The 13,542-nt window shown below is 38.6% G+C and overlaps 1 protein-coding gene across 4 annotated transcripts in view; it reads right to left on the bottom strand.

Moving 5' to 3' along the window:
* Positions 1-13,542, bottom strand: part of REV1 (REV1 DNA directed polymerase) — a 76,914-nt gene that overhangs the window by 52,248 nt on the left and 11,124 nt on the right. For 2 of the 4 annotated variants that reach the window (XR_003795009.1, XM_029232781.1), the window contains exons 2-3: positions 9,314-9,374; positions 7,854-7,980 (exon numbers count right to left, since the gene is read on the bottom strand). Coding sequence is in view for 3 of the 4 variants with exons in the window: in XM_029232781.1 (XP_029088614.1) it covers positions 7,854-7,980; positions 9,314-9,364 (178 nt within the window). In the remaining variant the exon portion in view is untranslated. Of the gene's footprint in view, positions 1-7,853; positions 7,981-9,313; positions 9,375-13,542 lie in introns of those variants that run through there. The other 2 variants (XM_029232783.1, XM_029232782.1) reach the window with 2 other exon arrangements.

Here is a 13,542-nt window from a genome sequence, read left to right as displayed (position 1 = left end):
ACTACAAAACTGTGAAAAGAAAACACAGGGGAAAAGCTTCATGACATTGGATTTGGAAATGATTTCTTAGATATGACGCCAAAAGCACAGGCAACAAAAAGAAAAACAGATTAAGTTAGACTACATAAAATTCACAACTTCTGTGCATCAAAGGACACAATCAACAGAAGTAAAAAAGCAACCTGTGGAACTGAAGACAATATTTGCAAATCATCTATCTAATAAGGGGTTAATAGTTAGAATATATAAAGAAGTATTTCAACTCAACAACAAAAAAATAACCCAATTTAAAAATGGGCAAAGGACCTGAATACACATTTCTTTAAAGATGATATACATATGGCCAACCAACATTTGAAAAGTTGCTGGGCTTCCCTGGTGGCACAGTGGTTGAGGGTCCGCCTGCCGATGCAGGGGACACGGGTTCGTGCCCCGGTCCGGGAGGATCCCATATGCCGCGGAGCGGCTGGGCCCGTGAGTCATGGCTGCTGAGCCTGTGTGTCCGGAGCCTGTGCTCCGCAGCGGGAGAGGCCACAACAGTTAGAGGCCCGCGTACCACAAAAAAAAAAAAAAAAAAGATGCTCAACATTACTTATCATGAGAGAAATACAAATCAAAATCCCGATGGAACATCCTTTTAAACCAAAATTCCTAGCTCCTCAGCATCCTGAATGAGGTTTTTATAAAGGAGACCAACTTCAGATAAAAGAGGACTGTAACACGGCAACATTTTCAAGTTTTAATAGATCTAAAAACAGGTTCTAAAATGCATCTTATAGGTTGAACAACATATACACCTTTCTTTTCTATGTTACACGTATCCTTTCTTGACAAAACACAAGATACATCAAAGAACATTGGATCAACAAAAAAATAATTTTTACTTAAAACTGTATTTCTTACTGAATAGGACTGTGCAATTTTTATAACTTACAGATATCTTGGAAAGAAAGCTTTGCAAATCTGTAACACTCATGGTCCATAATACTCCTACTGTTAATTTTACAGAACATTCTTCGAGAATATTCTGTATGCAATCAAATTTTAGCATTAACTAAAACCAACCACAGAAAGTAAGAGACAGGCAAGCACAGAAAAGGTAAAAGGCACATATTAAACACTGGACCACGATTTAGGCCTAAAGCTCCACATGTGAAATTCCACCACAGCAAACGCCATCACATAACATCAGAACAGCCACTGAAGACCACTGTGACGTCTCTGGACACAGCTTATAAAAGAGTTTTGCTCATCTGGTTAAAACACATTCTATAAACAAAGTTTTAAAATCTTGTGCAAAAGCTTTCCTTGATAGATCTCTATTGAGAAAACAGTCAACATGTGTACCGTTTCACCCTGCATGTCCAAAGAACTTGATTAAATCTTGGCTGTGTCACATACATGCTAGAAAGAAGTAAGCCAATGGCTGCTTATACCTCCTTTGGTCTTACAGTAGTTAATATCTTTCATTATTTCATTTGAGTCTCACAATCCTATAAATTAGAAAGATAATTTAGCATAGTTTACTGATGAGGAAATAGAGGAAAATTAGATGACTTGTGCACAATCACCTAGCTACTGTGCAGACCCCTTTGTCTTCTGACCCCTGGCCAATACTCTTTCTCCAGTAGCCATGCCTACTCTCTTTTCTCCTCTCCTCCCTAAGTACAGCAGACTTACAAAATTCAACTAAAAGCCACATACACTCAACCAAGTAAAAAGCAAAGAAACGTCTCAAAAGCCCAAAGAACACATTTCTGAGTACCTAACAGGTGCAAATACCTATCAGACACAGGCAAAATTACAGGGGGTGGTAGAAATTAATACAGTAAGTCTCTCCCATGTAGGAGGTTAAATTCCTACATCCCTGGATTCACACCATCAGTCTCACAGGAAACAGGAGGAGATGCTATGTATATATTCGTAGAAAATAATTCCTGGAAGGTATCCATTTCAAAAAATTAGATTAGAGCATTAAATGGACTCTTTTCCTAAATCACCATATTCACATGCTCAGAAAATGATCAATGTTAAGGTTACGTTTTCAAACAAATCCCTACCACTTCAGGTATAAGTCTGTTATACTTGTATATCCCCTTGTTTCATTTTGCAAATCATACCCAAGCCTGCCCTGCTTTTCCACAAACTTCAGCAGTGCCAAAGTCACCAGACCTGGTCGCTTATCCACCTACTGAAAAAAGCAGAAAATTACCAGAACGCCTCTTTCCATATTCACTGTCCTGATCCAACTCCACAGAAGAGCAATTACAGCTCCCTAGATTTGAAGCACTAGCTCACCTGGAGAGCTTTCATCAAAATAAACATGCCCAGGGCCTATTTCCCAGAGATTACAATTCAGTTAAGCCTAGAGTGTGGCCCATTTCTTATTTAAAAACTACCCATTCGGGCTTCCCTGGTGGCGCAGTGGCTGAGAGTCTGCCTGCCGAGGCAGGGGGATGCAGGGGACACGGGTTCATGCCCCGGTCCGGGAGGATCCCACATGCCGCAGAGCGGCTGGGCCCGTGAGCCATGGCCGCTGAGCCTGCGTGTCCGGAGCCTGTGCTCCGCAACGGGAGAGGCCACAACCGTGAGAAGCCCGCGTACCAAAAAAAAAACACAACAAAAAACTACCCATTTAAGAAAACTGAGTTGAATTAGCGTATGAGTGAACACATTTTAACATTCAAACATCAAACACATTTTGTGTTTAATGTACAAACACAGAACTCTGCTATTCATTCGTAGGCTCAACTAACATTTATTGAGAATCTTACAATGTGCCGGGCAGGCTTCTAGGCCCTGGCACTCTCGGCTGTGCTCCACAGCACTTTTATTTCACTGGGCAGACAGAAAGTAAGCCAGATAAATACCAGTTCAGGAGAAAATAAATTCTATGAAGAGAAATCAAGCTGGATAAGGGATTAGAAAACAACTGGGGGGCAAGATACATGTATTTTACATAAGGCTGGTCAGGGAAAGTCTCCTGGAGAAGGCAACATCTGACAGAGCTCGGAGGGATGAAGCCCTGGAGGAGGAGCTAATGGAGGCCCCGCAGTGTTCTCTCTGATCCACATCCGGCCAGCGTCACCACACACAACGGGCTTTCGGACTCCCCCAAACTCAGCACATAAGTAAGACCTGGCAATACAAGACAAAACTCAGGTGTCACAAGTAAATGTTTCTAGCAATAATGCTATGAAATGTATATTCTGTGGACCAGTTTAAGGAAGGAGGCAAATCTAATTTAACTCGGTCTTAATGGATGAATATGACTCCAGTTCACAGAAGTGAGGGAAGCAAGAGCACAAACAGCAGCACAGGAAAGAGGAAGTACAAAGACAAATCTCAAATATCAGAATAATCCTGCTGACCAAAATTAGAGAATATAAAGGTGAAAATGGAGGTCAGGGTTAGGACAAGAATGCCCTTACCCATTTTCGTCTAAAAAACACCTTATTTATCCAAGACCAGTTCAAAAAGTCAGTTCTTCTATGAAGTAATCACTCTAACCCTCAAAGGCAATTACTTCTATGTTGCCACCCACTTGGCTCTGTTCACGTCTAATGCCCAGAGATTACTTTTTTGTCACAAAATCCACATTGTCCATCACTATCATCTCTGTTCAAACATAGTACCTAACACGCAAGCAGCATACAAAATATATTCGTTGAATTAATTAACACAGAGTAAAATGGGATGAAAGGTCCAAAGATTGGAAAACTTAACAGAGTAAAGATGTCAATTCTCCCTAAATTGAGATATAGGATTAATTTAATTCCTATCAAAATTTCAGCAAGGTATCTATTTTGTAGACACAGAAAAGCTTCTTCTAAAATTTATGTGGAAAAGCACAGGTCCTAGAAAATAGCTAAAACAACCTTTCCAAAGAAGAATTAAATGGCAATGATCACTGTACCCAGTATTATGGCTTACTTACTATATAGTACAGAGGTACAGTAATCAAGACCATGTGGTACTGGTGAAAAGACAGACACATATGTCAATGGAATAGAACATGGAACCCAGAACTATACCCACCCAAATATGCCCAACTGATTTTTGGGCAAAGTACACAAGTAATCCAATGCAGGAAGAATGGCCTTCTCAACAAATGGTGCTAGCAAGTGGATATCCACAGGCCACAAACAACAAACAAAAATATTCAAATGGACCATGAACTTAAAAATTAAACTTATAAAATTTTTATAAAAAATAGGAGAAAATCTTTGGGATCTAGTACTAAGCAAAGACTTTTGACTTGAAAGCACAATCCATAAAAGGAAAGACTGATAAACTGGACCCCAACAAAATTAAAAACTTTTGTTCTGCAAAAGACCATGTGAAGAGGGTGAAAGACAAACCACAGACTGGGAGATAATATCTGCAAACCACACATCTGACAAGGAGTAGTATTTGGAATTATATAAAGAACTCTCGAAATTCAACAGTAAAAAACCAAACAATCCAATTGGAAAACAGGCAAAGGACATGTACAGACATTTCACTGAAGAGGATCTACAGGTGGCAAATAAATACAGGAAAGGATATCCAACATCTTTAGCCATCAGGCAAATGCAAATTAAAACCGCCAGGAGATACCACTACACATGTATTAGAATACCTAAATTAAAACAAACAAAAAACCCAACCTGTCTGTACAAAATGCTGGTGGGGATGTGGAGCGACTGGAACACAAATTAAAACCACAAAGAGATATTACTACATACCTATTAAATTTTTAAAATAAAAATGACTAAATGCTAGCAAGGACACAGAAAGTGGATCACTCATAAATTGCTAGCGGGAATGTAAATAGTACAGCCACTGGGAAGCAGTTTTGCAGTTTCTTAGAAAAAAACGAAACATGCAACTACTATATAACCCAGCAATTGCACTCTTTATGTTCACACAAAAAACTGTACACACGTGTTCACAGCCAAAAAGAGGAAATAACCCAGAAGTTCTTAAATGGGTGAACAGTTCAACTGTGGAACATCCATACCATGGAATAAAAATGAAAAAACTACTGATACACACAACAACTTGGATGACTCTCCAGCGTATTATGCTGAGTAAAAAAGCCAATCCCAGAAGGTTATGTACTGTATCTTCTATTTACGTAACATTCTTGAAATGAAAAAAGTAGAGGAATGGAGGCCAGACTAGTAGCTGCCAGGCTGAGAGCAGAAGGGAGTCGGTATGGCTCCACAAGGGAGGCAGGAAGGATCCTTGTGTGAAAAGGTTCTGTGTCTTGACCGTATCAATGTCGGTTTCCTGGTTGATACAGCACCGTCTTCTAGAGCAGCGGTCCCCAACCTTTCTGGCATCAGGGACTGGTTTTGTGGAAGACGGTTTTTCCACGGAGGGGTGGGCTGGGGGGTGGCCCGGGCGGTAACGCGAGCAATGGGGAGCGGCAGACGAAGCTTCGCTCGCGCACCAGCCGCTCACCTCCTGCTGTGCGGCCCGGTTCCTAACAGGCTGCGGACGGGTTATCGGTCTGGGGCCCCGGAAGTTGGGGACCCCCGCTCTACAAGATGTTACATTGGGGGAAACTGGGCAAAGGTTCATGGTCTCTATTTTTTCTGCATGTGGTTCTACAGTCAAAAATTTTTTTTAATTAAAAAAATGAGATAGAAGGCAAAGAAGTTATTAACCTTCGAAAGGAAAAGATGCTGTTTGGGAGAAAAAGAGATGAGAGAATGGGTTAACAGAGGCAGAGTAGCCAGAAGATGGGGGAATCTTATCTCTAAACTCAAGTTCAAAGCTAACTGTGTTGGAAGGGATGTGGGTTACCAAAGAGAAGTTCAGATGGCAGAACTAGGAGCTTTAAAGGAATTAAGAAAACTTGGAACGTCAGTTAAAGTCTATGGGGAGCATGAGTAAGAACCAACAACAACATAGGATTCCCTACTTGTCTCACTGCATCTAAAGCACTATTCTTTTCATGCTGATTTATCACAGAGACTGTTAGATTCTGTTTTATCTATAAAGTAGTCACTAAAAGTGAAAGTTTTTCTAAAAAATTGTATCACCACAACTTGCATGTCCCTATGAAATTCAACATAAAGGAACTTTACTTAAAGAACTGCAATGTAATCCTAACAATAACAAGAATAAAAATTAATATTATCTCTATCTTAAATAAAAGGATAGGGATAATAATAGGTCCAAAAGAGAAAATGTCTTACAGTCACATAAAAATTAGTGATGAAAGTAAATTAGAATTCCAGATTCTCAACCATGGTAATGATTACTACAATATTCATTTTTTTCTCCCTCACACAAAGAATCTTTTTTTCTTCCTCTTATGTAAATAAGGGTGCCCTCGAAAACTGGGGACTTCCAAAACTTGCTGATGTAACAAGCAATGTTTATTTCTCAACACCTTTAATCTTTTATAATGCATCTCAGGAAGGTCTGTGGAGCTTGAACGTTCTAAGATGCCTAAGTAGAAACGGTGCATGTGAATTTTCCCAAAGTTGCACCACCATTCGTTGTGAGATAACATTCTTAGACTCAATTGTCAATCACGCCTGCTAAAACTCAACCAGGCAACTGTAATCAGCCAAATTAAAACTTAACTTTAATCAACAAGTACCCCCTGAGTGGTCATACCCATCACTGTAGAGGCACCATGGACACAAGAGCAATGAAAATGTGGAAATGAAGCTCTTGCTCTTGTCTAGTAAACAGGCAACTACAATAAGATCTAATAAATGCCAAGATGTGAATAAATACAAGGAGCCAGAGCCCCACAGAACCTTGAGAAGCCACCCCCACCAGGAGCAAGACAATCAGACAACCGAGGGGGAGTGCTAAACGGAGACCCTAAAAACGAGGGGGTATCAGCCGACTGAGAAGTGGGGAGGAAATACCGTTAACTGACCAACACAAATATTTATAGCCATTCACCTCAAAAAACACAAGAAAATGATCTTAAGAGGAGAGGAATCCTGAAGAGAATAAAAAGAAAACTTTGACAGTAAAATCTGACAGCCAACAGACAAGTGGTAACTGACGGGGCAGATCAGAGAAAGGTAAGATCTGAAAGATGAGCTGGCTGTGTGGAGACCCAGAAGACACTGCTTGGTGCCAGTGAAACCAAGAGAAACTCGTGAAAACAGAGGCACTGGGCACCTCCAAGAGTGGGCTTGTGGACAGGTTGTAAAACAGGAAGCTCACGGCTGAAACTGTGAATTAGAATTCCAGAACTCTCCAACTCACAGTGAAACACTATCCTGTCCCTTCCAGATACTGGACTCGATGACAACAGGCACAGCAGGAGGGGAGAAGGGATGGAGAGGAGGAAAGAACACAGCAGGGAGATTAAATGGCACTCTACTCCCTAAACAGTGAGATTCCTGGCCCTCTCCTTCCCTCCTGGCAACCAGGATGCCAGCAGCTGGGTTTACACCCTTCTCTAGGCAAGAGTCTGGGAAATCTGACACACACACTCCACCCCCTCCTCCACCAGCCCAAAAGGACCTCTGGATAATTACAGCTGAAGATTCACCAATGAAGTGGCCCTACCAGATCCCCCTCTATTGAAGCTCACAGTTTACAAGCCCCATACGTGTGATGAGTTGTTTAAGCAGGAGGATCCTAATTTTTCATTTTAAACCTCACTTGACTTTAAAAAACTATGTGCTTTGATAAAATTTAAAATAAGACAATGGCAGGCACAGGAGGAGGGAAAGGAAACATGAAGGAGGGGTATCTAAGCAGAGGGTTTTACTTTTACCTTTTTTATATACAAAATAAATAATTAAAAACAGAATTTAAAACAAATCGCTCCCAATCCTAATAAAAGTACATGCCAAAATGGGGTACCTAAAAAGTAAAGAGTACTCAACCTGTATATCCATTAACATAGATGGCGACTCCACTAAAAATTGTAGATGAAGCTCCATCCTTCTGTATAGCAGCATCTGATCGAAACTGTTGCTCCAATTTCTGGACCTTGGCAGCCATATACCCACCCTAGAATTAAAGAAAAGGTAAACTAATCACAAAAGTTTTATTTTTCTTCCCACCCTCCCCTTTTTAGAAAGAAATTTATATTTAAAAAAATAATAATAAAAAGGCCTTACTCTGTGCTAGTAACCAAGGTATAAGGATGACATAAGGTATAATGATAATAAACATGAACCATAACGCAAGGCAATAAAACAGGCAGGTCAAGGGAGAGTTTTTCCCTCTGTCAACTCAATGTTTAATAATTCTATCACATTGTTACAATGGTAAAAGTTCCGTTAAAAGAGGGAAAAGGTAAGTCAAGGTTAATAAGTGTAATGCCACAAAATATTGTTCTTATCTACAAAATCAAGCAAAAGTTATACCAAAGCTTAAATCAATTAAAAATTTGACAAGTGGTCAGTAAGAATATATTTTGACTGGCTTCCACTATCTTCTGTGTATGTGAAGCTTAAGATTAATAAATTCAAGTAAAATGAAGCAGTTTGACAAACCAGTAAAGTCTTCCATACATGCAGATAAGAATACAATAAATGATTCAGTGGCTAAATTCTGGATCTAATCAATCTATTTGGTAGTACTACTAATATTCATAACACCAACCTCAAAAAGAATATAAAAACATTATTATTTTTGCTAAAGACCTTGACAAATCTATGAATTCAGCCACACCTTTCCTGAACGTCGAAATAATTAAGGTTAATCGATTAAGACTCTATCAATTTTACTTTATCAATAACGTTTTTAGAATAAAGCTGTAGGTGTCTAGAAGTGGTATATATATTTTTCCAAAATGGAAATGACTTCACTGTTTTTGATTACTCAAATATTACATGCTGTCAAAATTTTAAGAAAATTTAAATTAGCTATGATCCCATTCATTGCTAACATTTTGGGATCTTACTTTCAAAGTTATTTCTGTGCCTCAGAACACAGAGGTTTTACACAAATAGGATCATATGTAATAACAGTCCTTTATAATACACCCTTTTAGTTAAGGCCATCTTGCCAGCTTAAGAAATATACAACTAAATGATGGGTGTACACTGTTCCACGGTATAGAGATAATCCCCTATTACTGGATATCTACGTTTTAATGTTTTTCAGTATTATTAGCAATGCTGCAATAAAATTATCATACAATAAATTCTGGCCACCAGAATTTCCTCTGGACAAAATTTCTCAAAGTTTAAGCTTTCAATACACTGTGAAAACACAGAGTTGGTGTCTAAAGTGATTTACAATTTAGAAAACGCCTTCAACCACATTATAAACTAAAAGAAGAATGAAAAATACCTAGACAGTTCAATATAATTATTTTTATTCTTTTAAAACACACCCATTTTTCCCAGTCATCCTCAGCTCGCTTCCTCCATCCACCTCGTCTCATGGTGGAGCTTCTGTATTAGGGGAAGAAAGAAATATATCAATTTCGTGACAAAAGGTACTACTAATTGATATCTTATTTCAATATCAAGAAAAATGAGAAATTAAATTCAAATGTTCAATTCATAAAAGTTCAAAATATCATACTGAGGAAACTTTTTCCAAAGCATATCATTCTCTGGCTTCACAAGTGAAATTTGTTCCCCCCAAAACTCCTTACAGCTAAGTATCAGGTTTTAATTATAACTATTTTAAATTTTAATTTCAACAGGAAAAACTTTTATGCATTTCTGGGCATCAATCCTAACACCTTCTTATGTAAAACATCACCAAATCCAACTAACATACTGTGCTTACTTAACATTAATTAATGTTAATGGAACCTAAGAAAACATTTTCCTTCATGCACTGCCCTATAATGTGGCTCTTAAATTCTGTCTTTGCTATTACAGACTACACACTTAAGAGTACAGTCATAGTGTAATTCATCTATTATGCAAAAATCCTAAAAGAAGTCAATCAAAGCAACTAGGGGACATGATGCAGAAAGACCATCACCAATAATAAATCGGTAAATCTGGCATTCTCCTTAAGGCAACGCATGACCAACTATACCATGAAGCCACCAAAATGGCTCATCTCAAGTGTCAGCTGGCTTAGTGGTGAGCAAGGTATAAATCAAAGCAGGCATTGTATGAATTTCCTTGTGAAGTCAAATTCTTCTAACCCAAATGGCTACATCTTGGGACATGACTGCATTATTCTTCACAAAATTAATATGACCTCCAATTAAGTATTTTTCTTCTAGTAATTATATAGGTTAATATCAAAGGGTTACCATACACCATTGGAGAAGCCTTATACATTATCCAAGATAAACTGGCTTTGATATGCTTTAAAAAAATCTTTTATTGAATAACATCTTAAGATAGCCACACTTTATCCACACACATCAGCAGATATTTCCTTTCAAATATTTCTATTCTTAGTATATACAGGATTTATAATTTATCCTTGCTGACTTTATATTAATTATGAATTTTTACTGTCTACTCTTAATAGGTGACTGAAAGACATGCAGAGAGAGTCAGAGTTGAGTCCAACAGAGAGGCAAGGGGCAGGTGGAAAGGGCTGAGAACAGAAGGCACAGTGATTAACCCTGATCAGGTGCTGTGGATGCTGGCGGAGAGAAGGGCTGCTTTGCTTTGTTTTGCCTTTTTAAGTTTGACGAAGGTAAGGGCATGGCTACCCAATGTGTTCACCCTGAGTCCCAGGAATGCCATCAGTGCTGTTCAATACTTCTTCTGATTTCAAGAGGCTCACTTTGTCCAGTCCCTCAAGACCTCTCCCTTATCTTAAAGGAGTCTGGGAAATGTGTTAACACACAGTTCTTGACTTCAGTATAAACTCTGACTCTGCACATCTGCTCTTCTTACAAGTAAAGAGTGTGGGTGTTCTGGCCACTGTACATTAAGAATGCACACTCACAAAAATTATCTGCAACTATTAATCTGCTAAATGAACATAAATTAAAGAACAAAATACATTTAAAAAGTTTACTTCATCTGGCCATCTACTTAAAAGCCTCATTTATTTAAGATCTACCAGGTACCTATTGCAAAAGGCCAATATGAAAATCTTTATCCATAGTTTAATGAGGGTAGACCAGTATGAAACAAAATCATTTTTTAAAAAAAGTTTTAAAGGTTCTTCCCCCATTCCAAAGTAAAAGAGCTATCCCAGCCAAACGTTTAAAGTTTTGAAAAGTGAAAGGAATGAAGGACTGAAGATGTAATTTCATCCAATTTCAAAGAATATAATTTGACCTATGTACAGCAAACTCCTATTGGTGCAGGATTCAATTAAGATCAAGAAAAGGAAAAAAGAAATAAACATATTTCATTTTACACATTCAAATTCTACTTTTGAGAAAATCCCATAACAAACAGTGAACTAGGTAATTTGGACCTACCCTCCCGCTGAGGAGGAGGAACGCTAGACAAAACATAGTTTTAAAAAACTGCCTCAAGACACAGAAGGCCTAGCAAATAATGAAAAATCACTGAGCCAAGATTCAGCAGATGACAGAGGAGACCTGCCACCTCACATCATCTCCCCAAACTGGGAGACCCTTTCCCTCTGAGAAATCTGGCAATTCTCAAGGAGTGGCTGAGAACAAACACAGAGCTAAGGCAACAACAGCTAGGGCTCCCTTCCTAGGACACAGCTCTCACACCTGGGCGTAGGACCCCAGGATCAGAGTAAGCTGGAGGCAGGCCAACCAGAGTATCCTGCCCCAGGTCATCTCAGTCTCTGAAAGCAGATGCAGGTGACCCCAGGCTGCCCCATGAGTGCCCCACGGCACCTGGCAGAAGGAAATGTGGATGCTCTCAGGATGAGACAACTTCCTAAACTTCATATATTTCTACAAATGAGTTTGCAAATATAGTATCTAGTACACAAATAAAAATCACCAGGCACACAAAGAAAGATCACATGAACCAACAGAAAAACAACAACAACAACAACAAACAGACCTACAGAGACTCCAGATACGGAATTTAAGGTAGACTTTAAATTAATCAAGCTTACCCTGCTCAAAGAGGGAAAAGACAAATTTCAGTATATCAGTAAAGAACTGGAAAATATTAGAAATAACTAAACGGTGACTCTAGAATTGAAAGATACAATATTAGAAATTAAGAACTTAATAAATAGATAAAACCAAAAAAAACCCGAAAAACAAATAAAAGCATAACTGGGGGCTTCCCTGGTTGAGTGGTTGAGAGGCTGCCTGCCGATGCAGGGGACACGGGTTCCTGCTCTGGTCCAGGAAGATGCCACATGCCGCAGAGCGGCTGGGCCCATGAGCCATGGCCACTGAGCCTGCGCGTCTGGAGCCTGTGCTCCGCAACGGGAGAGGCCACAACAGTGAGAAGTCCACGTACCGCAAAAAAAAAAAAGCATAACTGTAATAAGTCAGAAGAAAATGTCCAGATAAAGCACAAAAGGACGGAGAATATGGATGGGAGAAGAGACACCGGGGATACATGAGAAAGTCTAATTTAAATAAATTGGAGGGAAAAAGGAGAAAAACAGAAGTTATATTTAAAGAAATAATGACTAAAACAGTCTAAAACTGATTAAAGATATCAAGCCACAAATTCAAGAAGCCCAATGAGCCCCAAACAGGAAAAAATAGAATCTATATCTAGACATATAATAGTAAAACTATGAAAAACTGAAGACAGAAAAAAAACATCTTAAAAGCTGCCATGGGTAGGAAAATCAGAGATTCCATCAAAATACTCAAAGGAGCAGCAATTAAACAGACAGCTGTCTTTTCAACAGAGCCAGAAGACAACAGTGCTGAAAGAATATGATTATTAACTTAGAATTCTAAACCCAGAGAAACATTCAATCAAGAAAGATGAAATAAAGGCACTTTCAGGCAAATAAGAAGAGGTTAATGCCACCAGCAAACTTGTCTAAAGGAAATTCTAAAGGATATCCCTTAGATAGAAGGAAAATTCTCTTGGATGAACCATCAAAAATACAGAAAAAAAAAAACCCAACAAGGTAAACAGTACACATCTGGATAAATCAATGTTAAAAACGGACTGAATAAAACTACAATGACAATCAATCTGTTATTGTTTGTAGCATAATACACAGCATACGTGAATCAAAAGATTATGAATAAAAGACTAGGGGTGAGAGACATTTCTAATCCAGGCTCTGCCTCTAACCAGCTTCATTAATCTGGTAAATCTCCATCTCTCTGAGTCTCAATTACCATGTCATCCGGCTCTCTCACTATCAGACGTTTGGGTAGTTGACTACTAGAGTTCCCCTTGGTGCTCTACACAAGACATACTGAAGAACTATTTTCAGAAACTAAACATAAAAAATTAAAACTACTATGTTCACATACTTTAGTAATGTATTTCGATTTCAGAAATTTGATTATGTAACAACTTTGATGTTCTACATGTTTATTTATATTTTTAAAAATGTATCCCAGAGAAGATTTAAGGCAGCTTGTCCTATCAAATCCATTTAAATAATCTATATGTAGATTAAGATGGCCTATGACAATGGATTAGGAGTAAAAACCTAACTGTAAAACTGGTCTTTGCTGAATATCAGGAGTAGCGATTAATCAGCCCTGTCACTGCTGGA

This window comes from Monodon monoceros, unplaced genomic scaffold (genome assembly GCF_005190385.1).
Source record: "Monodon monoceros isolate NGI ecotype Baffin Bay Population unplaced genomic scaffold, NGI_Narwhal_1 Super_Scaffold_19, whole genome shotgun sequence".
Classification (NCBI taxonomy): Eukaryota; Metazoa; Chordata; class Mammalia; order Artiodactyla; family Monodontidae; genus Monodon; species Monodon monoceros.
This window is presented reverse-complemented; position numbering and strand designations above follow the sequence as displayed.